The 27,717-nt window shown below is 37.3% G+C and overlaps 1 protein-coding gene and 1 pseudogene across 3 annotated transcripts in view; both read right to left on the bottom strand.

Moving 5' to 3' along the window:
- The window catches only part of MAN1A2 (mannosidase alpha class 1A member 2), a 144,943-nt gene that overhangs the window by 81,797 nt on the left and 35,429 nt on the right, over window positions 1–27,717 (bottom strand). For both annotated transcript variants that reach the window (XM_081492966.1, XM_081492967.1), the window contains exons 3-4: window positions 18,860–18,956; window positions 2,240–2,358 (exon numbers count right to left, since the gene is read on the bottom strand). In XM_081492966.1, the coding sequence (XP_081349092.1) occupies window positions 2,240–2,358; window positions 18,860–18,956 (216 nt within the window). The remainder of the gene's footprint in view (window positions 1–2,239; window positions 2,359–18,859; window positions 18,957–27,717) is intronic.
- LOC145507120 (protein NipSnap homolog 2-like) lies at window positions 3,320–4,595 on the bottom strand (annotated as a pseudogene). The gene is made up of 3 exons (XR_014054600.1): window positions 4,492–4,595; window positions 3,984–4,331; window positions 3,320–3,933 (listed from the first exon to the last, which is right to left on the bottom strand). The product of XR_014054600.1 is annotated as a protein NipSnap homolog 2-like (transcript).

Consider the following 27,717-nt stretch of genomic DNA (forward strand, 5'->3'; position numbering starts at 1 on the left):
TATGCCCTTTTGAGATACCAAGCTCTAGCTAGGTACCCCGTCCTCAGATGTCTGAGCCCTAGCTCCAAGAGGATCCTTTTAAGAAGTCCTAAATTATCAAAAACAGAGCCCCAAGCTACTAAATTTTAATGATCTCAACCTCTTCTGACTGTTCTCAGAGTTCCAGGCACGGCAGCTATTTATTGCAGTTATTAATACCATCTCTTGTAATAACAATAACGTTCTACACTTTGTCTTTTCAGTGCCCCATTACTTGGTTAACAATTCTAAACAATAAATCCTCTCATTTAAAAAACTGTACAGTTTTTGTTCTTGATTGAGCCAACTGACACAATAATATACCAACAAGTTATCAGGCATAATAAAACTGACATGTTAACAAACAGGAGTATCTGAGATTCACAAATGCCAATTCTCTCCAAATTAATCTATAAACTGAATGCAATCCTCATCAAAATTTCAACAGGGTTTTCCAGAGCTTAAAAGAACAAAGAACTGAGAACTGCTAAGATAATTTCCTAGTAGAATAAATAATACCAATATTCAAATATAGATACCAAGTTGTCTCATAAAAATACTGTAGCTAAGAGTTCAGTAAATATTTAGACTGCTAAAATATTGATGTAGGGATAAAGAGAAGAGCCAGTAGAAAAGAACAGACTATAACTAATACATGACTAATGTGGCATGTATAAATAGCAGGGAAATATTAATAAATAGAATCAACCATTTGTTGATCAACTGATAATTGCCTATCATCTTCTACCTACAAATTCAATTATATAAGGACTAAAGACTCAAATGCAGAAGTTTAGAATTAAACATTGGAATATATCTTCATGACCATGAAGTAAGGATTTCTTAAATAAGATACAAAAAGCATAATCTCTAAGGGCTATGTAACTATACGGGGTGGGGAGTGGGGGTGGTGTGGAGAGGGGTGGATGGACTATATTTCTCAACCCCCTTTACAATAAGATGTGGCCACATGAGTAAGATTCATTCACTAATACACAATCAAAAATGGGGTAACCAACTTCTGAACAGTCACATATCTTTTCTCTATCCCTTCCTTCCTCCTTTCTGCCACTGAGCATTTATCCACCTTACCCTGAGGAATCATCTATGAAGATGAAGCTTTATACTGCAGTTGACAGAGCAGTAAGACAAAGGATCCTCGATCATTGAGGAGCTACCCAAATCAGCCCTAAACAGCGTATCTCTGCACTTGATTTCCAGGAAACAGAAATAAATTATCTCTCTTGTTTAAGCTATTTCATACTAGATATTCTGTTATGCACAGCCAAACCTAAACCTGATAATAAAAACTGGTGTGATATATGTTCAAAATGCTAAAATAATACAAAAGAAAGTAATCGGTTTTTGTCTAATTAGCATCAGGAAAGGCATCAGGAAAGAAATAATTATGGATTTAAACCATAATTTGAATGATACAGAGTCTGCCAAAGAGAAAAACACATAAAGGAGTGGTTTCTCACTACAGTCAGAAGGAACAGCAAGTGGAAATATCATGAAAGATAATAATGAATATGATGAAATAGCCCACACATCTTTTAGGTGAAGATGGGTAGCAATGAAAATAACTGCTATCATTTACTGAACACTGACTATGTACCAGATTATCTCAAATAATCCTCACAATACTGCAACAGGATAGCAATTTTATGACAGGTTTAGAAAGTAGCACTTTCTTACAAGTAGATTTCCCAAGGAGTACTAGAATGTAGCTGTGCTGGGCTTCAAACCTAAGCAGTACCACTTAACAACTATGCCAAAATTCTGGGATGATGAGCACATGCCTATGAAGTCTCATCAAAACTGTGCCATATTCACAACACGGTTCAACTATACTTCAATTTAAAAACTAAAATATTTAAAAGGTGTTAAAAAAAACGGTGCCAAATCATTGTATCTTTAAAAAGCAATAAAATATTTATTTTAACATTAATTTATGATTTTCTTATATTTCCAGTTCAATGTGCTTTTTTCCCCTAACTCTTGCTTTAACACACTCAACGTCACCTTAAATGATAAGAGTAAGAAAAGTAAAAGGAAAATGGTGAGAAAAGGTGTCTATTTTATGCAAAAACTAAACAATTGACAACTGTAAAAGAAGGAGACTTGGGATTTCCTTAAACTCAGTATAATACTCAAAACTATTGTTAGAGACCGTGTTTTTCTTTATAGTCAACTGAATAAATTATGACTGTATACTCACCACACTGAAATCAAGGTTGTTTTCAATCCATTTTTGCCCATCTCGGAATTCATCATGAAGTCCCATGATATAAAGGGTATCCAAAGCATCTACTATAGTAGCACCCATTTGTGAACTTCCTATATTTGGAGAGAAAAGTGTCATTACAAAGATACTCTTCATACAAGACTTTTCTTTTTTTTTTATGTGAAAATTAAGAGGATTTTTATTAACTTTTATATGTTCTTGGAGAAAACCATTCACATGTAAAAGCTTGACATTTGATATAAGATTTATTCACACTTTAACATAAATTCTTTGATCTGAGGATCAGACATAATTTTTCATTTCAACAGGACTTTCACATGATTACAGTCACAAAATTGGCACTATTAAAAAATGAAATCAGAGCTAGACAAAGTATGCAGCTTTATGCCAATGTAAATCTCAACATGTACACCCCCCCTTCCCCCCACTCATGATCTTGGAAGAATCTGCTGTGAGCTTACTAAAATGCAGGTCACAGATGACTGTATACAAAATAAAACCTCTTTTCCTAGTGCTACTCGTTTTGTTGTAGAAAAATATTACAAATAAAAATTAGTGCTATTCAAGGTGTCCATTTCAAAATCACATATGATACACAGGTTCAAGACATCTTTTCCTTGCATATAAAGACATCACAATACACAAAGTGGAGACTGAATTACTGATCAACCACTTCCCCCTCAGTAATGACACAGTTTACTATGCTGACATTAAAAATGAGAGTGAAGTAAAACATTTCCAAGTATTGAGTACACTTATAATTTGTTCCTAGTCTGAAACTCAGAAAAAAATGCTACAGAAACATGATGAAATTTATATTTCTTCATGATACAAGAAATTTGTCTAAAAAATCTGTAATTATAAAACAGATTTGCTCTTTATAAAGAAATGGCTAACTTTTTTTCCCATGGTTAGATTCTTACTTGGAGATGACTCCAATTTTCAATTGGGCTCTCTTTTCCTGGGGGAGTGGGGAGAGGTGGCTTGGTGTTAATATTATACGGTACATTCGACAAACCTAGGGATATTTCAGAGGACTACAGCGCAGTGTTACAATCAGCCAAACTAATAGTTTCCTGTCTTGTGATTATGTAAATTTTAAAGAAAAGAGGTCTCTTACAAGCTATATACAGCAGTTTACACTTCAGTGTTTCTCTCTCACTTGTAACACAGTTCAAGTTGATTGATGACAAGCACTTGTCACATAAACTTCTATAGGCACATCTCCATTCCATCGCTTCACTGGAGGGGCGAGGTTTTCTGTGGGATCATGATTCTGGATTCCATTTCCTGAATAAGTGGGACTGTATAATATACTAGTTCTTCCCAGCCATGTTTATGCCATGCTGCATTCCGTATATCTTCCCTGGTCTGAAGATCCTCGTAAGCCCAAAGATGGTACACCATACAGAGCTGCCCAATCTGGGAGAAGAACCCTCCAACTGCTTCATTACCGTCCTGTCTGAAGTGAATGGCACTAGCCCAGTAATTGGTCCCATTCAATCATAGTTCCTGGTCGGAGCTGGTAGGATCTGAGTTCATATATGTTCTGTCCTGACCGTGGGATGGGTTCATTCCAGAAACTGAACTCCAACAGCAGCTGATTCTTTCTCAAGAGAAGCATGCTGCTTCTTGCCTTAAGGAATTCCGAAAATTCCTGATTTTCTCTGGGTAATTTTCTCTGGGTAATTCCTGATTTTCTCTGATTTTCTCTGATTTTTTTTTATTCATCACCTCCATGAGGGCTGGATAGCCTCCTTCATACCTCCAAAGGTTAACAGCTTGATCCTGCTCCCCATACCACGTGTTCCAAGTCCCCATCAAAGTACAAGGGTAATGTTTATCTTCATGAATCTTTGGCAACACCTCTTGACAAATTCTGTTGTATGCTTCTAGGCATTCCAGTTTAACATTGTGAAACTGTAATTTGTACAGACTGCTGGTTTCCTTTTTGGCTAGGAGGTTAGAGTGAGCATCTTTCCTTGGGTCAACTTTCCGGACAAACAAGGATTTTAACCAGCTGTCCTCTCGAGGTCTGTTATTGGAAGATGTCAATTTCAACGCACTGACATGTTGGTATCTCAGATGAGTGCCGGGGCGAAAGGAGGCCCACAACAGTGCCATAAATACACACACAGAGTGAAATGCGAACAGTGAGGACATCTGAGCTATGTGACTGGGCTTGGGGTGTAAGGAGCGAGTTTTCCTTTTTCTGCACTCGGAGCCCGGGCAGGAAGCTGCCGGGGCTGGCCCGCCGCAGGAAGCCGCTGGCTGAGGCCGCTCCGCTGGCTGAGACCGCTCTGCCGGCGCGCAGCACTTGCGCTGCCATCTTGCTCCAGCGCCTCGGCTCCCACCGCCAGGGCTGCCCAAGACTTATTTTCATTTTTCATATACATAGAAAGTAAACCAAAGTAGGAATATAGGGATTAAAAAAATATCCAACATCATCTACTTTTCCATTAGAATAGACAATATACATTGTTTAAAACGTTTTTCTAAAGAGACACATTGATAACTAACAAGAAGATAAAGGAAAACTAAAACTGTAATTCTCCTTAATTTTCTTCCTGGTTCAGAAAATGAGCTCTCTCTACTTAACAGAGACAGATAAAAAAAAAAAACAAAAAAAAAACGAAGATTAATTTAAGAAATGGGGAGGGTAGTTCAAGATGGTAAGCTAAGTCATAAGACAACCATGAACCATGCTCTTTTGGAACAAATTCATAGAAAGGGCAAAAAAATATACTTAAAATAATAATAAAAGTATAACAAGGCTATATAACTGTAGTGGGAATATAAAGTATAATAATCCTTAACAATCACAAAGCAGATAGAACATATTTTAAAAAAAGGAAGTCATAAATTGTGAGTAGAGAAAATCAAAGTACTAAGATCTGCCTATCTTCAAAAAGAGATCATCTTGATCTTAAAGAAAATGTTTCAGGGAGGGAGGAATTAATTCAACAAAGCTAGCCTGTTACCAAAACCAGATACTGGACACACAAGAAAACAGAACAGGCCCATCTTACTAATGAATATAACTGCAAAAACCTTGAATAAGATACTAGTAAGACAAATCTGGTAGCACAGTAAAAGAACAAATAACAGGGAGCAACTGGGTTCTCCCGACCCCTAGGAATGAAATTATTATTTCTACCTTCTGAGAATGAAAACTTCCCACACAGCTTACTGCCTATATTAACATAAGTTTATTATTACACAGTGGCACCCCACTCCAGTACTCTTGCCTGGAAAATCCCATGGATGGAGGAGCCTGGTAGGCTGCAGTCCATGGGGTCGCTGAGAGTCGGACACAACTGAGCAACTTCACTTTCACTTTTCACTTTCATGCGTTGGAGAAGGAAATGGCAACCCACTCCAGTGTTCTTGCCTGGAGAATCCCAGGGACGGAGGAGCCTGGTGGGCTTCTGTCTATGGGGTCTCACAGAGTTGGCCACGACTGAAGCGACTTAGCAGCAGCAGCAGCAGCATTATTACACTGTCTTCATCAATGAGTTTATTCTTACAGGAAACATACTCAGAAAGACAGAAGCTGCAAAATAAGTTTACTGTTCATTCCAGGAACTTCTTCAAAGATCCATCAACTCTTTAACAGAAAGTATCAAATGATGGTTGCTGCTGCTGCTGCTGCTAAGTCGCGTCAGTTGTGTCCGACTCTGTGTAACCCCATAGACGGCAGCCCACCAGGCTCCCCCGTCCCTGGGATTCTCCAGGCAAGAACACTGGAGCAGGTTGCCATTTCTTTCTCCAAGGCATGAAAGTGAAAAGTGAAAGTCAAGTCGCTCAGTCGTGTCCGACTCTTCCCAACACCCATGGACTGCAGCCTATCAGGCTCCTCCGTCCATGGGATTTTCCAGGCAAGAGTACTGGAGTGGGGTGCCATTGCCAATGCAGGAGACCTGGGTTCAATCCCTGAGTTGGGAAGATCCCTTGGAGAAGGGAAAGGTTACCCACTCCAGTATTCTGGCCTAGAGAATTCCATGGACTGTATAGTTCATGGGGTCGCAAAGAGTCAGACACGACTGAGCAACTTTCACTTTCGCTTTGTCTTATCAACAAGTTACCTTGGTGCTATTTTAGGAATCTGTATTCAATACTACTCAGGTTCACTGTTGTTGTTTAGTCACTCATCATGTCTTAACTCTTTTGCAACCCCATGGGATGTAGCCTGCCAGGCTTGTCTATCCATGGGATTTCCCAGGCAAGAATACTAGAATGGGTTGCTATTTCCTTCTCTAGAGGATCTTCCAGACCCAAAGATCAAATTCGCATGTCCTTCGTTGGCAGGCAGATTCTTTAACACTGAGCCACCAGGCTCAGGCAGATTCTTTACCACTAAAGCCTATTTAGGTTCATATTTTCCATTTAATATTCCTTCTATTTATTTATTTATTTTGGCCACACTGCACTGCATGTGGAACTTCTCTAAACAGGAATCGAACCCATGCCCCCCGTAGTAGAAGCTCAAACTCTTAGCCATTGGACCACCAGGGAAGCCTTTTACTTTCCTAATTCCATACTTTTTTCCCCAAGTGTTTTCTTATGATGGTTTAAAGCTACACAAATTTGTTCTTATAATGCTTGTTTTTAACTTACGTCACACTTTCTTCTTCATGTGCTCCTAACTATTTCTTCAACTTACCAAGAAGGATATCTTTCTACTAACAAAATGAGTACTCCACCACACTCTTGATCAATTCCTTGGTCTTCTCCCCACTCACTTCCCTTCATGTTGATATCAACTATAACATTTGTTCTGGGTTATTACAGACACACTTTCCATTTCTTTTTTGTTCCTCAGCTTCCCATTAAGATAATAAAAATGTTATCAAGCCATTTAATCATTCATATATCACTATCTCTTGCATAATCTTTGGCCACCTGATGCGAAAAACTGACTCACTGGAAAAGACCCTGATGCTGGGAAAGATTGAAGGTGGGAGAAGGGGATGACAGAGGATGAGATGGTTGGATGACATCACCGACTTGATGCACATGAGTTTGAGCAAGCTCCAGGAGTTGGTGATGGACAGGGAGGCCTGGTGTGCTGCAGTCGATGGGTCGCAAAGAGTCAAACATGACTGAGCAACTGAACTGACTGACTTGCATAATCACTTGAATCAAATATGTATCTCTATTTATTTTAGCATTTTGTCCACAATATATATCATGCATATTTTAAACCCTTAAGAGTCCCTGTTTTTGTTCTTTTTTCAATTTTTATAGGTAGCTATGCTTAGTTCTCTAGTTATTTATTTAGTCCTTTAGGTACATGTTCCTATAAGATGTTGACTATTCTGAAATGGAATAGGGCTGACCCACATATCTGTACTGATTTTGGTTGGTTCCACAAGGAGAGGTTTGTGCCACAGGCTAAGCAGCACAAAAAAGTGAAAGGCAAAATTGAAATTGCTGGCTGTTTACCTAGGCAACTGAAGATTTCAATTGGAAAAAATTAAAGGGTCTAAAACTACTCTTGGGTCAAATAAAAGTTAAAGTATGACACTACAGAAGATATTTTGTATCTTATAAACATTATAAGATATATGTTTATATCTTATAAACATTATATATCTTATAGAAACATTAACAAAGATTTATTTTGAGAACACAGGAAATGGCAACCCGCTCCAGTACCCTTGCCTGGAAAATCCCATGGATAGAGGAGCCTGGTAGGCTACAGCCCATGGGGTCGCAAAGAGTCGGACACAAATGAGCAACTTCACTTTCACATGAGAACACAGGAATCAACCAGGTCTGAGGAAAACTCATAACTTGAAAATTCTGTACTATTTAATAAGAACAAATGAAAACAACTGCACTCTGAATGTTCCACTACCAAAGTAAGAAAAAGAATGATAAACTCGAGCAACAAAGTAGAAGAATCAGAAAAGCTAAAGGCAGAAGTAAATGAATTAGTAATAAAGAACTATCAGAATAATAAATTCAAGAGATGATTCTATGAAAAGAACTATACAATAGATTTATAACTGACTTTTTAATGTAGTCATTCAAAAGTGGGCAAGGAATACATGAAGGCTGTATATTGTCACCCTGCTTATTTAACTTATATGCAAAGTACATCATGCAAAATGCTGAGATGGATGAACCACAAGCTGGAATCAAGATTGCCAGTAGAAATATCAAAGACCTCAGATATACAAATGATACCACTCTAATGGCAGACAGTGAAGAGGAACTAAAAAGCCTCTTGATGAAGGTGAAAGAGGAAAGTGAAAAGACTGGCTTAAAACTCAACATTCAAAAAACTAAGAGCATGGCATCCAGTCAGTCCCCTCACTTCTTGGCAAATAGATGGAGAAAACAATACAAACAGCAGCAGATTTTATTTCCTTGGGCTCCAAAATCTCTGCAGATGATGACCATAGCCATGAAATTAAAATATGCTTGCTTCTTGGAAGAAAAGCTATGACAAACCTAGATAGCATATTAAAAAGCAGAAACATCACTTTGCTGACAAAGGTCCATATAGTCAAAGCTATGGTTTTTCCAGTAATCATGTATGGATGTGAGAGTTAGACCATAAAGAAGGCTGAGCACGTAAGAATTGATGCTTTTGAACAGTGGTGTTGGAGAAGACTCTTGAGAGTCCTTTGGACTGCAAGGAGATCAGACCAGTCAATCCTAAAGGAAATCAACTATGAATATTCACTGGGAGGACTGATACTGAAGCTGCAATACTTTGGCCACCTGATGCAAAGAGCCAACTCATTGGAAAAAGACCATGATTGAGGGCATGAGGAGAAGGGGCCCATAGAGGATGAGATGGTTGGATGGCTTCACCAACTCAATGAAAGTGAGTATGAGCATACTCTGGGAGATACTGCAGGACAGGGAAGCCTGGAGTGCTGCAGTCCATGAGGTTGCAAAGAATCAGACACAACTCAGCAACTGAACAACAAATGGGAATATATAAACACGAAAAAGAAACTGAGAATGCTACAAGAGACAGATATAAAAGAAATTAAGAAAACTTAAAACAAATTTTGTTGTATCTTCCAAATAAATTTGAGAATGAGCGGAACTGACGATTTTCTAAGAAAATGAGCATTATTTTGGCTTATGAAAAAAGAAACAGAAAAATCTAAACATAGACCAAGAAATAAGAAATTGAGAAATTTTCAAAGAGCTACCCACAATACAAGAACTATACTGTAGAAGTTTCACAGAATAAATTCTACTTTAATTTTAAGGATGACAAATACTACATAAATCTTGTTAGAACATGGGGGGAAAAACTTATGAATTCTGCATACCATTGATGCAAAAATATAACTTAGTAACAAAAATAAAACTATTGTCTGATCTCATTTGTGAACATCATGGAAATATTTAGGTATGGACTTGCTAGCTGGTATGGTGAGTTTATGTTTAATTTTATGAGACTGACAAACCGCTCTCCAGAATGTAACATTATATACTCCCAAAGTAATATAAAAAGTCTAGTGGCTCAGTGGGTAAAGAATACGCCTGCAATGCAGGAGACACAGAAGACACAGGTTCGATCCCTGGGTCAGGAAGATCCCCTGGAGAAGGGCAGGACAACCCACTCCAGTATTCTTGCCTGGAGAATCCCATGAACAGAGAATCCTGGCAAGCTACAGTCCATGGGGACGCAAAGAGTGGGACACAACTAAAGTGAGCACGCACGCACTGGTTATCCTACCATCCTTCTCAATGCTTGACACATTGTTGGCCTTTTTAATTGAACTCATTCTAGTGGGTATGAATAATAGGATTTTGCATTGTAGTTTGAATGTTAATTTCCCTGATGACTGATGTGCTTATTCATCATTCATTTATCTTCTTTGGTGAAGTATTATTTCTATATTCTGAATACATGCTTATACATGTACCACAAATATTTGCTCCAATTCTGGGGCTTGCTTTTTCATTTCCTTAATGTCTTTTGGAGAGCAGAGATTTTTAATTTTTAATTTTCATGAAGTCCAATTTATCGATTTTTTTTCTTTAATGGTTTACTCCTTTTGTATTCTTAAAACTCTCAGCTCACCTCAAAGTTACAAAGATTTTCTCAAACGTTTTTTACTGGAAATTTTAAACTTTTAGTTTTTATGTTTAGATTTATGATCCATTTTAAGTTCATTTTTGCACAATGTTGAAGAGTCAATGTTTTTGTTTTTTTCTGTAGGAGTATATAACTGTCCCAGCACCACTTATTAGAAAGACTTTCCTATAACCCATTGAGAGCATCTTTGTTGAAAATCAATTAAAAATGTATGTGTAGCACTATTTCTATTCTTTTCCAGTGATTTCGATGTCTATCTTTACACTAAATACCATACTGTCCTCATTACTGAAGCTCCAAAGTAAATCTAGAATCAAGTAGCATAAATCCTTCAACTTTGCTCTTTTTAAAAACTATTTTGATTATTGTACATGCTTTGAGTTTTCATACAGATTTTAGAATCAGCCTATCAATTTTTATGGAGAAGTCATTTTTACTTGGATTCCTTTAAATCTAAAGATGGATTTCAAGAGAACTGACATCTCAACAATATTGAGTATTCCAACTCATAAACATGGCATGTCTCTAAGTTCTTTTAAATTTCTCTCAATGATCACAGTTTTTAGTGTACAGATTGTGCACATAGTATGTTGAATTCATCCACATGTATTTCACGTTTTTATGATACTGCAAATGATATTATTTTTTATTTTACTTATAACTGTTTACTGCTAGTATCTAGAAATAGAATTTACTTTGTATATTGAACTTGTATCCAATGGCCTCACTACTAAATTTGTTTTCATTCTAGTATTTTGTTGTTATTGTTTGACAGATTCCCTAGTATTTTCTTCATGAGCAATCATATTGACTACAAGTAAAGACAGTTGTACTTCTTCATTTATAACCTTTGTACTTTTTTGTCTTTTTCTTACTTTAGTGCACTGGCCAGGGCTCCTTGCATAATGTTACATAGAAGCTGGAGAGCAGAGACATCTTTGCCTAGTTCACAGTCTTCAGAGATAGTGTCTAGTCTCTCAACATTAAGTATGTGGGGATTCTTCTTCTATTTGTTTGGTTTGGGGTATGTGTCAGGGGAGTGAGAGTAGGTGTGTTTTAATGCTTTTTATCAGGCAAAGAAAGTTCCCCTCTAGTCCAAGTTTGCTGAGAGTTTTTATTGTGCTTTTATTATGGATGGATGTGAAGTGTTATTAAATGCTTTTTCAATACCCACTGAGATGATCACATAATTTTCCTCTTTTAGTTTCTTAATATCTTCAATTATATTGACTAAGTTCCAAATGTTAACCCAACCATGCATTCCCAGGATAAACCCCACTTGGTCATGAGGTGTTATTCTTTTTACATATTGCTGAGTAAAATTTACTAAAATAAATCTAATCTGGTCAAAGATTTTTATGTCCATGTTCATAAAGGAATCATGGTTTATGAACATGGTTCATAAAGGAACCATGAGGAACACTGGCTTATAAGTTTCCTTTTATTGTAATACCACTGTCTGGTTTTGGTATTAGAGATTTGGTGGTGGCACCAAGGAGATATATATGTTAGGTGTAAATACCTAACAAGAGCACTTCAAAATATATAAAGTAAAAGCTGACAGAACTGAAAGGAACAAGAAAGAAATCCAATATAGAGTTGGAAACTTCAACACCACTCACCTAGTAATCGATAAAACTACTAGATAGAAAATCAGCAAGGATAGAAGAAGCCTGAACAACCCCATAAATCAATGAGATCCAACTGACATTAATAGAACCTTCTATACCCAGCAACAGTCAATACATATATACACATTCTATTCAAGCATAAATGGAACATTTACCAAGACAGGCCACATTCTGTGTCAAAAAGTAAGTCTTAAATAAAGAATTAAAGAACTGTAATCACACAAAGTATATTCTCTGACCATGAGTATGTGTGTGAGCTCAGACTCTCAGTCACTTTCGACATTTTGCGACCCCATGGAATGTAGCCTGCCAGGCTCCTCTGTCCGTGGAATTTTCCCTGCAAGAATACCAGAGTGGGTTGCCATTTCCTTCTCCAGGGGATCTTCTTGACCAGGGATTGAGTCTGTGTCTCCTGCATTGGCAGGTGGATTCTTTACCACTGTGCCATTCAGGAAGTCCATTCTTTGACCATAATGGAATTAAATTAGAAATCAATAACAGAAAGACAAAAGAAGAATCTCTAAGCATTTAGAAATTAAACAACTTAAGGTGAGTTTTTAAACATACTGAATTGAGTAAAAATGAAAACACAATATATCAAAATATTTCAGATGCAAATAAAGCAGCACTTAGCAGAAAACTATTTGGCACTAAATGCTTACATTGGAAAAGAGGATCTCAAATCTATAATGTAGGCTTCTAGTTCAAGAAACTAGAAAAGCAAGAACAAAAGTAATCCAAATCATGCAGAAGAGTAGAAATAACAAAGAGTAGAAATCAAAGAAAATGAAAACATAAAGGAAACATAAGATCAATGAAACCAAAACTGCTTCTTTGAAAGTATCATTGAAATTGATAAAACTTTTAGCAAGACTGACAAAGGAAAAAAAAACCCCATAAATTACCAATATTAGGCATAAAAGGGGATTATAACTACAGCTGCCATAGATATCAAAAAGATAATATTACTCCAAACAACTCTATGCACATAAAATCAATGGCTTAGATGAAACAGACCAATTCCTCAAAACCATCAATTACCAAAACTAACCTAAGGTGAAACAGATATTGAATGGCCCTTATAGCAGATGTGAAATAGAGAAACTGACATTGTAGAAGTTGTAGTTGAAAATCTCCCAGAAAAAAAAGCTCCACATGCAGATGGTTTCACTGGCAAATTATATCAAAAACTTAAGAATATCAAATCAACAGTACAGAAAAATGAAGAGCAGAGAAAACTTCCAAATTCATTTTATTACACTGATACCAAAACAAGACAAAGACAGTACAAGAAAAATACAAAACAACATCCTTCCCTACATATGAATGCAAAATTCCCAACAAAATATTAGAAATAATTAGCAAGTTAGAAATATCAAAAAGAATTTATACAGACCTGGAAGATAAAAGGCACATTTCAAAAAAGCACTGTAAAAACAAACAATATTCTTTTCCAAATCAAAATTTTTTCATATGTAAGAAGATCTATCCCTAACAAAAATCTTTCCATTCTCCAAAGTATCTAAGTAAACCTAATTCATTGTGACAATTAATCACTGTTGGAAAAATTATTATCAGTGGTAATCTATGTCCAGCAACATTTTCCTCTCCTCACTCACAAAGTCCAGGGCTGAGCCCTAACTAGACAAAATCAAACCAATCTATCCTGCTAAGAAGTCAGTCTGAAGATATAAACACACAGAGGAAAACAGTGGAAAGAGATAAATCTACTCTAGAACATCACTGAGCTCATTAAATTTCGTTTTTAGTTTAAGCCATTTTGAAATGAATTTTCTGTTATCTGTACAAAAAAGAAATCTTGACGCCAACCAAGTACAAACTAGACAGAATTCAGAGGAATATGATTTCAGTTACCATATAAAAGAATGTTTTAATAATCAAGGCTAAGATAAAGAAAATGGACACATTTTAAATTTCCTTATAATCTAGAACATCGTGAAAAGTGAAAAGCGAAAATGCTGGTCAAACTCGTGTCCAACTCTTCACAAACCCATGGACAGTAGCCCACCAGGCTTTTCTGTCGATGGAATTCTCCAGGCAAGAATACTGGAGCAAGTAGCCATTTCCTTCTCCGGGGATCTTCCCAACCCAGGGATCAAACACACGTCTCCTACACTGCAGGCAGATTCTTTACTATCTAAGCCACCAAGAAGGTTCAATTCCTGCCTATATGCTCCTATAGTAATAGGTTAGATTTTTAAAGTTTTTTCCAACTTTTACAATTCTGATTTTATAAAGGCATATGGAATCTGGGATATCAAATGAGACACTATGATCCTTCCCTTAGAAGGATCTTCAAAAAAAAGGTAAAAACAGATTAAAAAAAAAAAAAAATCCCAAATAATACTCACTAGCAAGAATATGAGATGCAGAAAAGGAACAAAGTAGGAAAAAGTCAAACTCTTTTTATTAATCCTTTAGTAAACTAACTTCATAACTAAAACTATCAGACAAAACAAACAATAAAGGATCCATTCCCACTTAGCTTATTCCGCTGGAAGAAAAATGTAACCACTCAAATATTTTTCTAAAAGTATCAATACAAGCACCTAATTTTGACGACTGAAAATAATATAGATTGCATTTTCATTTTTTCTACCTTTTCAGTACAATTTTGTCATAATAGATTTTTCCCATGTGCTGGTATTTTTTTTTTTTTTTTCTGTCTTTAAAGTTAGCTGAAGCAGAATTAGAAGCATGAACTTCAGCATGAAGTTGCCTATAATCAAAATCTGGCTCCATTATTTACTAGCTGTACAACCTTGAGTAAGTTAGTTTACCCTAATTGTGCTTCAGTTTCCTCCTCTGTAAAATGGGAATATTAATAATAGTACCTGCAATATAGTGTTCTGAGTACTAAATAAGCCCACTCACATAAATCACTTGTATCAGTCCTTGGTAGATAGTATGTTTATTATTCTGCTCAGCTTACCATAACAAAACACCATCCACTACGGGGCTTAAACAACAGAAATTTCTTTCCTCACAGTTCTGGACGTTAGAAACCAAGAGCAAGTTTCCAGTCTCTAGAGGAACAACTTCCTCTTGGCTTGATGTCCACCTTCTTGCTCTATCATACCTACTCAGCCTTTTCTTAGTGTATATGCAGAGGGAGAAAAGAGCTTGGGTGCTTCTTCATATTCTTTAAGGGTTCCATCCCTTTCTGATTAAGGCCCCTAGTTTAATCTTAATTACCTCCTAAACACTCTATCTCCAAATACAGTCACATTGGGAGGTAGAGCTGCAATATGGGAATTTATGGGACACAAGATTCAGCCTACAGGAGTATGCACTGTATGAATACTGTTGATGCTGCCACTAGTAATGTGTATGTAACTATTGCTACTAGTAATGTAACTAGTAATGTGTATGTAACATACATACATACAAAGGAAAATATAGTTTTATTCACAAACCCAATTACAGAATCTCTAAAGCAAATAACTGACCTCATGCCTCAATAAAAAGGTAAAAATTTTATTGGAAAACACTTAACTGATACTCACTACAAGATGATCCCTCAGAAATAGTAAACCAAAACTGACAAAATCTTGCTTCTGTACCAAGTGAAAAGACTAATTTTGTAAAGTCACCCTTTCCAACTCTAGGCTCCTTTAATTTCTATGATCTCACAAATAACTTTGTTTATCCAGTAAACCAGTTTCAGTTCAGTTCAGTCACTCAGTTGTGTCTGACTCTTTGCGACCCCATGAACCACAGCACACCAGGCCTCCCTGTCCATCACCAACTCCTGGAGTTTACCCAAACTCATGTCCATCGAGTCGGTGATGCCATCCAACCATCTCATCCTCTGTCGTCCCCTTCTCCTCCCACCCTCAATCTTTCCCAGCATCAGGGTCTTTTCCAATGAGTAAGCTCTTTGCATCAGGTGGCCAAAGTATTGGAGTTTCAGCTTCAGCATCAGCCCTTCCAATGAACAGCCAGGACTGATCTCCCCCAGGATGGGCCGGTTGGATCTCCTTGAGTCCAGGGGTAAATGCTCCTAATGACCAGCCAGTAAGAACTCACCTGACAATAATCTGAACCTGTCATTGCCCAACCAAACAGTGATCTACAAAGGCCACTTGTGAAAAAGTCTGACAAAAAGTACCACAAATTAAAACCACTTTTCATAAGGCAATTCCCTGTTGGCCCAGTAGTTAGGACTCCAAACTTTCACTGACATGGGCCTGGGTTCAATCCTTGGCCAGGAGACTAAGATCCTACAAGCCACGTGGCGTGCAGCACAGCCATAAATAAATAAATAGCAAAACTACCTTTCATAAAAATGCTATTTATAAAAAGAGAAAACATTAAGTCAAAACTTATTCATTTAAGAAGGAAATGGGCTTGTCTGGTGGCTCAGATGGTAAAGAATCTGCCTGAAATGCGGGAGATCTGGGTTCGATCCATGGGTCGGGAAGATTGCCTGGAGAAGGGCATGGCTACCCACTTCAGTATTCTTACCTGGAGAATTCCATGGACAGAGGAGACCGGCAAGCTATATAGTCCATGAGGTCGCAAAGAGTTTGACACAACAGAGCAACTAACACTTTCAGGATTTAAAAAAAAGAAACAACCATTTTGCTCACTGAATGAATTATATTGACTCATGAGGAATAAAATTTTAAGAAATTATCTGAAAGCTCATTTATCTTTAAATTCAGCAAACAATCATTCCTTACAGTTATTGTCATGATTAAGTAAAATAAATGTATATTCTTTACCTACTATCTTGCCTAGGACCATTCTATTTGATAAGTCTTACTTACTATATTAGATGTTCTGAGAAATAAGATTTAAAAAACTAAACAGAAAATTAACATCCAACTCATTTTCAAAGGGCTCAGAGTTTACCACTGAGTTTAATATAAACGGATGGTTAGCTGCAGAGAGGATCTAATTTTAATTAATCACTAAATATCTTTTACTGTGCTAATGTCTCACTGTGGCCTCCACAAAGCAACAGTAACTCTTAATTCTGTAACCTCTGGTAAGGAAATAAACTGTACTTCATTAAGTGATAGATGCTAAATTAAATGTCATATGTGAGATCTCTGGTGTCTTTCATTACCTAAAGAAAAATTTTTTCCATTATTCCTCTATCCCAACATCTCTCAAACCCAGGAGAAATTATCTTTTCAATCATTTTTTTTTGACAGGAAACAATCAAGCATTGAAAAAATTATGAGGTATCACTGCACAAGAAAAATTCTTCCACAGTCACAGTAAAAAAAATAGTTGTTACTGTGGTGTTGCATTACAATTAGTGAAGATGACTACACTGCATGTGGCTGACAAACGTGCTTTCTGATTCCATCAGTATTTTCTTGCCTTCACCTACTGCTATTTAAAAGACATCCATCACATCAAGAAGCACCTAAAATGAGAGAAAGATGTGAAGACTCTAAAAAACAACTTGATAATTTTTAAGACTTATTCTTGGGTTAAGTAAAAGTTGTTAAGGTAGTTAACACTCGTTTAAACTGAGAAATTTAACAAGTGAACTGAACTCAAATGAGGTAGAAAGTTATTAAATTCAAGTTAAACAAAAAGCTCTTCCCCAAACCTTCATCCACACACACTGTCAATTTCTCCCTTGGAACTGTGAATATACTGTACATTTACTCAATTTACCAACTGAATCACCTTGGGCATGTTCGTTTTTTTTTTTTTTAATATACATAGCTAACACTACTGGTATTTCCTATCCTTTCCCTCCTCTGCAATGTGTGAGTATCAGAATTGGGACTATGTTGAAGAAAAAGAAATACAAATAGGTACCTACCTTTCTTATACTAAAGAAAAACAGCACCGAAAAAGCTTCAAAATACAAATAAATGACTAAAACATCTGTATGCAAATACAAAATTTATCACATATCTGTGATAACTAAATCTTGACTGAAACTTGCAAAAAACTACACCTTGCTTCAAATTACAGTTCCAAACAAATACAGTTGTTACTGTTGTTTAGTCACTAAGTTGTGTCCGACTCTTTTGTGACCCCATGGACTGAAGCCCATGTGAAATAAAGTCCCCCTTATTCCAAGGTGCCCAGATACCTGGAACCCTGTAGAGTGCCAAACTCTACATATGTTGTTTTCCTATACATACATATCTATAATAAAGTTTAATTTATAAATTAGGCACGGTATGAGATTGACAATAACTAAGAATAAAATAGAATAATTATAATAATTTACTGCAACAAACATTATGTAGATGTGGTCTCTCTCTCTTCCTTAAAAGATCTTACTGTACAAATATAAAGACTTTTCCATCTTAACTAAGCACTTAATTGCACTACGGCCACAACCTGTGCAGTCTGAAGCACAATAGCAAAACTAGCACAAATTTCCTTCCTCACAATTTCATGATTAGAATATTTATTCTTACCTTAGATCTTAACCTCAGCATATGGCCCTTATTAAGTGAAGAACTTTCATCTTTTCACTTAAAGAAAGCACTTTACAGTTTCTCTTTGGCAAGTCCAAATTGCTGGCATCACTACTCTTGTGTTGTGGGCCTATTATTAAGTAAAATAAGGACTACCCGAACACAAGCACTGTGATATCTCCACAGTTCATCTGATAACCCAGACAGATGGCTAACTAACAAGCAGGATACACTGGACAAAGAGATGGTTTATACCCTAGGATGGAAAAGGGACAAAATTTAAATTTATGAATTATTTCTGAAAATTTCCATTTAGTATTTTCAGACTGAGATTAACTATAAGTAAATGAATAGAAAGAAAAGCTTAGATAAGCAGGGACTACTGTACTCAGGTTTTAGAAAGTAACTAAAAAGTTAGATCCTATTTTTAAAATGAAGTTAGAAAATGAAAACAGTAAAAAAGCAACCTTACCAAATATATTAGTGGAGTGTCCTTTCCTTGCAATAGGTCTGAGTTCATTATGCCCCCATCCATATATCCTGTAATTATCCCAGGCATGTTTCATCATCTGAGAAAAAAAAATTATAACCCATCAATTTACATTTTTCACAGACTGTAATCCTTATATTTCATGCAATTTAAAGATTCTATTACTACATCCTTACACATTCTCCTGTATCTGCTACATTAGTATATTATTCTGTTAACATCAGTGTCAATATGAAAACATACATAATCATATTTAACAAACACAACAGAACAAAAAATCAGGTGTAATAAAGAAGCTCTTTTTATTGGGGAGCAAAGTGTCTATTTGGCATTCTTTCCTTTTAGGAACTGCCAATCCTTTCAGAAACAGCTCCCTTTCCCTCACTGTGACCATGACAGAGCTGTCAAAAACGGGCTCTGATTCCACAACCAATGAACACAGCCTGGCTAGAGTATCCCTAATCTTTAGACCAAAGATCAGCAAACTCTTCCTATAAAGTAAGTATTTTAGACTTTGAAGTCTATACGGTATATATGCTAACCACTAAACTCAGCTATTGCAGCAAAAAGCAGCCCTGGAAAATAGATAAACAAATGAGCATGAATGGGTTCCAATTAAACTGTATTTTTAAAAAACAGGAAGCAGGCAGAATTTGGCCAGCAGGTTGTAGCCTGCCAATCCTTGAACTACACTAAGTGATTGGGTACATGTGATTCAGTAAAGGCAATCAAGTCCTTTCACACATATTGTTATAGACCATGAGACAAAGGACTCTCTTGTTTTGCAATCTCAAGACCTATGCAATAAATAATCCTGGAGCTGATGGGGGCTAACTCTCCCAACATGGAGAAACGAACTAACAAAAGAAAATAGACAGTGATATACATACTTGTTGACAATAACATCTATAGGGTTGGACTGAGCCAAATTTGAAGTCCTGGTTTAGAGTCCCTAAGCTAATACTTGTATTTCAATTAGTTTGAACTGAGTTTCTTACAATCAAGGGAGTACTAAGCTATACAATAGCAGGGTATTTAGTTAAATATCAGTTGAATTATGTAATAGTAGCTTATGGTTTATCAAACATAATATTTATTAAAACATTTCTCAACATTTTTTTGCAGCCAGCATTACTGAGACACCAAAACTAGGCAAAAATATTGCAAGGAAATTAAAAATCAATATATCTTAAAAACACAGATGCAAAATTCCTTAACAATTCCTTAACAAAAATTAACAATATATAAAAAAGATACTACACAATGACCACATGCAATTTAAGTCAGGAATATAAGTGGAATTTAACATTCAAAAACCCATCAATATATTTCATCATGTTAACAAATAAAAGGGAAAAAAACATATAATCATCTTTTTTAGATGTAAACAAAGCATCTGTAAAATTCAACACACAGTCATGATAAAAAAAAAAAAACTCTCAGAAAACTACAACTACAAGGCAACATCCTCAACTTATGAAAGGGCATCTTCAAAAAAAAACCTACAGCAGTCATCATACGTAATGGCAGAAGACCCTACTCCTAAGCTCACTTCAGTCGCTCAGTCATGTCCGACTCTTTGCGACCCCATGGACTGCAGCACGCCAGGCCTCCCTGTCCATCGCCAACTCCTGGAGTCCACCCAAATCCATGTCCATCGAGTCGATGATGCCATCCAGCCATCTCATCCTCTGTCATCCCCTTCTCCTCCTGCCTTCAATCTTTCCCAGCATCAGGGTCTTTTCAGATGAGTCAGCTCTTCGCATGAGGTGGCCAAAGTAGTGGAGTTTCAGCTTCAACATCAGCCCTTCCAATGAACACCCAGGACTGATCTCCTTTAGGATGGACTGGTTGGATCTCCTTGCAGTCCAAGGAACTCTCAAGAGTCTTCTCCAACACCACAGTTCAAAAGCATCAATTCTTCGGCGCTCAGCTTTCTTTATAGTCCAACTCTCACATCCATATATGACCACTGGAAAAACAATAGCCTTGACTAGACGGACCTTTGCTGGCAAAGTAATGCCTCTGCTTTTTAGTATGCTGTCTAGGTTGGTCATAACTTTCCTTCCAAGGAGTACGAATCTTTTAATTTCATGGTTGCAATCACCACCTGCAGTGATTTTGGAGCCCCCCAAAATAAAGTCTGCCACTGTTTCCACTGTTTCACCATCTATTTGCCATGAAGTGATGGGACCGGATGCCGTGATCTTAGTTTTCTGAATGTTGAGCCTTAAGCCAACTTTTTCACTCTCCTCTTTCACTTTCATCAAGAGGCACAATTGCATTCATCTCACACGCTAGGAAAGTAATGCTCAATATTCTCCAAGTCAGGCTTCAACAGTATGTGAACCATGAACTTCCAGATGTTCAAGGGGGATTTAGAAAAGACATAGGAACCAGAGATCAAATTGCCAAAATCTGTTGCATCATCGAAAAAGCCCAAGAATTCCAGAAAGACATCTACTTCTGCTTTACTGACTACACCAAAGCTGACTGGGTGGATCACAACAAACTGGAAAATTCTTCAAGAGATGGGCATACCAGACCACCTGACCTGCCTCCTGAGAAATCGGTATGCAGCTCAAGAAGCAACGGTTAGAACTGGGCATGGAACAACAGACTGGTTCCAAATAGAGAAAGGAGGATGTCAAGGCTGTATATTGTCACTCTGCTTATTTAACTTATATGCAGAGTACATCATACAAAATGCCAGGCTGGAAGAAGCACAAGCTGGAATGAAGATTGCCAGGAGAAATATCAATAATTTCAGATATGCAGATGACACCACCCTTATGGTAGCAAGTGAAGGAGAACTAAAGAGCCTCTTGATGAAAGTGAAAGAGGAGAGTGAAAAAGTTGCCTTAAAGCTCAACATTCAGAAAACTAGGATCATGGCATCTGGTCCCATCACTTCATGGCAAATAAATGGAGAAATAATGGAAACAGCAAGAAACTTTATTTTTTAGGGCTCCAAAATCATGGCAGATGGTGACTGCAGCCATGAAATTAAAAGACACTTGCTCCTTGGAAGAAAAGCTATGACCAACCTAGACATCATATTAAAAAGCAGAGACATTTGCCAACAAAAGTCCATCTAGTCAAAGCTATGGTTTTTCCAATAGTCATGTATGGATGTGAGAGCTGGACTATAAAGAAAGCTGAGCACTGAAAAATTGATGCTTTTGAACTGTGGTGTTGGAGAAGACTCTTGAGAGTCCCTTGGACTGCAAGGAGATTCAACCAGTCCATCCTGAAGGAAATCAGTCCTGAATATTCATTTTAAGGACTGATGCAGAAGCTGAAACTCCAATACTCTGGCCACCTGATGTGAAGAACTGACTCATCTGAAAAGACCCTGATGTTGGGAAAGAGTGATGGCAGGAGGAGAAGGAGACGACAGAGGATGAGATGGTTGGATGGCATCACTGACTCAATGGACATGAGTCTGAGTAAGTTCCAGGAGCTGGTGATGGACAGGAAGCCTGGTGTGCTGCAGTTAATGGGGTCCCAAAGAGTTGGACACAACTGAGAGACTGAACTGAACTGAACTAAGTGGATTGATATAACATGCTCAGGTAATGAAAGAGTCAATGTTGTTTTCTTTTTCTTTAATGTCGTTAAGATAACAATTTTTCCAATTCATCTACAAATTCAATTTGTAGATGAATTTCAATCAAAATTTCAGCAACCTTTTACTTTCATAGAAAAGTTAATTCTATAAAGGCAAAGGACTTAGAATGACCAAACAAATTTTTAAAAGAACAAAGCTGGAGGACTTACCTGATTTCAAAACTTACTATAAAAGTTATAGTAATCAACACAGTGTCATATTCTCATTAAGAACAGGCATACAGATTATTGAGTAGAAAGAATAACATCTGATTCTGTCAACCAATTTTGAACAAAACGGCCAAGGTAATTCAATCAAAAAAGGATAATCTTTCAAAGAATAATGTTAGAACACTAAAATGCCCACTCTATGAGGAAAAATGAAATACAATCTCTACTTCACATAATAAACAAAATAAATGAACTCACAACAGATCACAGACTGAAATATCAAAACTAAAACACATCCACACAAAGACTTATATACAAATGTACATAGCAATTTTATTCCTAACAGCCAAAAACTGGACCAAATGTTGAACAAATAAATGGTCAATAAGTGAATGAATAAAACAAATCATGGTATATCTATACAGTGGAATAATACTGTATTATTTGAGATTTATGGAATGAATTTCAAAAACATGCTGAACAAAAGCCCAGAAATAAAATATCACATCCTTATGATTCCATTTGATTGAAACTCTAGCAAAGACAAATCTAATCTATAATGACTAAAAGCAGATCAGTAGTTGCCTGGGGCCAAGGAATTGGGTGAACTGACTGAAGAAGGACACAAACTATTTTGAGATGACGGATGTATTCACTGCTTGATTGCAATTGTTACACAGGTGTGTACAACTGTCCAAACTCATCAAGCTGAACTCTTAAAATCGACACATTTTACGGTACATAAAATATGTCTCAATAATGTTGAATTTTTAAAAAATCTAAAAGCCTGTCCTATCTTCCCCACTTTCCTAACTTTCCCTTTTCCTGAGCCAATTACTTAAACTCTTCCACCTGTTTTTCTATTTACCACTGTAGAGTTTACAGGGCAATTTCTTGATTTAAAAAAAAGTTTTAGCTATTTACTATATTCCCCTGTAGTTAATTTAGCTTTCTTATAAACTATCAACCCACCCCTATACATACTTCTCCATTTATATTCCCTGTCTCACACTCGTTCAATATAGTTAACAGTTTTTTCTTATATTACTATCGATATATTAATTTGTTCAACTTTTGTTTTCCCTGCTGTTAACTACTGGTCTGAAGTTTGGTGGGTTTATTGTTGACATAGTTTTAGTAAGAATTATTAATTTACTTCCAAATTAAACTTGAGTTTTGAAACTTGTCTCAAAATAATCAAACACATCAGAAAACTGTCAGTTTCACTTTATTCTCTGATAAATCCTTTCTGAGGCTCTCTTTCCTCCTACTCTAAAGGGGAGTTCCATTTTCTCTACCTGAAGCACAGCCATCATCCTACGGATTCCCGTTTTCACAATCTTCACAGTGCCCTTGCTTTCTCTCTCTAGTGACAGATCACCTGTTTCCAAAATCACTTTATCTCCCTATTTTTATGCTGAAGCATATTTTCTAGTAGCAATCTGACAAAATGTCTAAAAATATCTTTCCCTCAGATCTGAGTCATAATTTGGCTGATACATAATTCTTTCTAAGCCTTAGCTCCACACTCTTTCAGTTTCTAATATTACTGTTGAAGAATCTAATGTGCCACTACACACAATCCCAATCTTTTGGGTGGAACTATTTTTTTTTCTCTATAAACTTTAAGGATCTGTTTATGTCACTTTTTCTAAAATTTTCTAAAACTTCCTTTTCTTTTCTAAAATTTCAGTAGGAACCTTTGAATTGTGTCTTTGAATTCTTCCCCTCTATTTTCCCTGTTCTCTTTTCAAAACCACTAATTAATCATTTCTTAGATGTTGCAGACTGATCTTATCATTTTTCTTATTTTCTCAATCTTTTGTCCTTCTGAGAGAGAGGCTCAATTTTATCTTCCAATTCTTGAATTTTTTAAACTATCACATTTTTATTTTCTAAGAACTCTTTCTTATTCTGTAAATGTTCCTTTTATAACTAATTCGCATTTTATAAATTTAATTTTTGGCACTCTAAAGATGTTAATTCTTTTTAGACATATGTATTCTGGTCCCTGCATTGTTTCTGTAACCTCTAAATTCTTTTCTTCCATTTCTCTCATGTAACAAACTCTCTTTACATGTCAGGTGGTTCTTTGGTTTGCTCTTCACATATGAGTAAAGCACTTAAAAAATAATCAAAGGCTGTCAATGAATAGGCTAGACTTGTTGACTGAGTTTCATCTTAGGGAGATCAGGTGAAACCCAGGGGGCATTTTACTGAAGAACAGAGGAGCTCTTTCCTCTTGTGCCAGTCATAGTCAGACCTCCCCAGAGAAAATGCTTCATTTTCCTGCTTATTGAAAATAAATCTGACTAGCAGAATTTTAACGGAGAAGGCATTGGCGACCCACTCCAGTACTCTTGCCTGGAAAATCCCACGGATGGAGGAGCCTGGTAGGCTGCAGTCCATGGGGTCGCTAAAAGTCGGACACGACTGAGCAACTTCGCTTTCACTTTTCACTTTCATGCATTGGAGAAGGAAATGGCAACCCACTCCAGTGTTCTTGCCTGGAGAATCCCAGGGACAGGGGAGCCTGGTAGGCTGCCATCTATGGGGTCACACAAAGTCAGACACGACTGACACAACTTAGCAGCAGCAGCAGCAGAATTTTAAAAGTCTAGCAGAATAAAGCTGTCTCAATATTCAGAATCCATTTTTCACTTAATGCTCTCCACCTCCAACACTCTCTTCAATTTTTTAGAATAACTTCTGCCCTTTCCCCTCAGCCATACCATACCTGGTATTTCCCAAATCTAGATCTTCTCTAATTTATCCATACAAAAGTAAACTTCTGGTTTTCTTTTGGGAAAGGGAGGACAGTATCCAGGATGCTTAGGCTAGAGAACTGGAGATTTAGGGGTTAAAAGCTCCTTTTAAAACTTTCAAATAATACTTTTCCAGCTCTATTGTATACCCCTGCCTGCAGAGGTAAATGGGGCTTTAATTCTTGAAACTTTCAGATATTCTGCAGGTAATGCTCATCACCTTGCCTCTTATTAGCATCTTCCCCTGCAGGTTTAGGTCTCAACTTTCTCTCCTTGCTAAGACACAAACCATAATCTTTAACAGGACCCTACACAGGGATTCTTAACAAGTTTTCTGTTAATCTGTGAGAACACTAGATAACACAATGTTCTCTAAAGGATTCACTCAGCAGGTCTGGGTTGTCCAAACCCTGCACATCCTCAGAAAAGATTTGGCCTAAGCCAGATTCCTGGAAAATGACCTCTAAACCTTTATTATTCTGCCTGTTAAGAGCATTTTTGTTTACCTAAAGCCTTGAGTCATGTCAGACAGTTTATGCTAATAATGTGATTTATGGTGAGGACCTTGAACCACATGGAATCAACCTGATCTCTGGAGGGACTGGAGCATTAAGACCAACCAAGGCTACATGGGCTTCCCTGGTGGCTCAGATGGTAAAGAATCTGCCTGCAATTAGGGAGACTTGGGTTTGATCCCTGGGTTGGGAAGATCCCCTGGAGGAGGGCATGACAACCCACTCCAGTATTTTTACCAAGAGAATCCCCATGGACAAAGGAACCTGGCGGGCTATAGTCCATGGGGTCACAAAGAGTCAGACACGACTGAGCGACTAAGCACAACACGAGCAACAGATTTCCCAACCTGGGCATCTGGCAAAGGGACTGAGAACCCCCAGGGAATTTGTCTTTGGAGGAACAGTGGGATTTGATTATAGAACTTCCGCAGGACTGGGGAAACAGACTCGTGGAGGGCACAAACAAAACCTTTAGCGGACCAGGAGCCAGAAGAAAGGAACAGAGTCTCCATAAGGAGCAAACTTGCCTGTGAGTGTCCAGCAGTCTCCAGCAGAGGCGTGGATCAACACTGGCCTGCTCTGGGGACAGAGACACTGAATACAACAAGGCGTGCACAAGTACTTTGAAGGAGGCCACCATTACCATCATTACCTATGCCACAGTTTCATCTCAGGCCAAAAAACAGGGAGGGAACAAAGCCCTGGCCATCAACAGGAAACTGGACTAAACATTTACTGAGCAAGGCCCCACTGATCATACGCAGTTTCCCCCCCAAACAGTCTCTCCCATCAAGAAGCTTCCATAAGTCTCTTGTCCCTATCCGTCAGAGAGCAGAGAGAATGAAAACCACAATCACAGAAAACTAACCAAACTGATCACATGGATCACAGCCTTGTCTAATTCAATGAAACTATAAGCCATGCCATTTAGGGCCACCCAACACAGATAAGTCATGGTGAAGAGGTCTGACAAAAGATGGTCCACTGGAGAAGGGAATGGAAAACCACTTCAGTATTCTTGCCTTGAGAATCCCATGAACAGTATGAAAAGGCAAAAAGAAACGACACTGAAAGATGAACTCCTCAGGCTGATAGGTGCTAAATATGCAACTGGAAGAGAGTGAGAAATAACTCCAGAAAGAATGAAGAGACAGAGTAAAAGCAAAAACAATGCCTAGTAGTGGATGTGACTAGGGATGGAAGTAAAGTCTGATGCTGTAAAGAACAATATTCCATAGAAACCTTGAATGTAGGTCCATGAATCAAGGTAAATTGGAAGTGGTCAAACAGGAGCTGGCAAGAGTGAGCACCAACATTTTAGGAATCAGTGAACTAAAATGGACCAGAATGGGTAAATTTAATTCAGATGACCATTATATCTACTACTGTGGGCAAGAATCCCTTAAAAGCAATGGAGTAGCCCTCATAGTCAAGAGTCTGAAATGCAGTACTGGGTACAATCTCAAAAATGATAGAATGATCTCTGTTCGTTTCCAAGGCAAACCATACAATATCACAGTAATCCAAGCCTATGACCCAACCACTAATGCCCAAGAAGCTAATGCAGAACAGTTCTGTGATGACCTACAAGATCTTTTAAAGCTAACACCCAAAAAAGATATCCTTTTCATCATAGGGGACTGGAATGCAAAAGTAGGAAGTCAAGAGATACCTGAAGTAACAGGAAAATTTGGCCTTGGAGTACAAAATGAAGCAGGGCAAAGGCTAACAGAGTTTTGCCAAAAGAATACACTGATCACAGCAAACATCCTCCTCCAAC

Source organism: Giraffa tippelskirchi, chromosome 5 (assembly GCF_054371585.1).
Source record: "Giraffa tippelskirchi isolate mGirTip1 chromosome 5, T2T-mGirTip1v1.2.pri, whole genome shotgun sequence".
NCBI classification, from domain to species: Eukaryota; Metazoa; Chordata; class Mammalia; order Artiodactyla; family Giraffidae; genus Giraffa; species Giraffa tippelskirchi.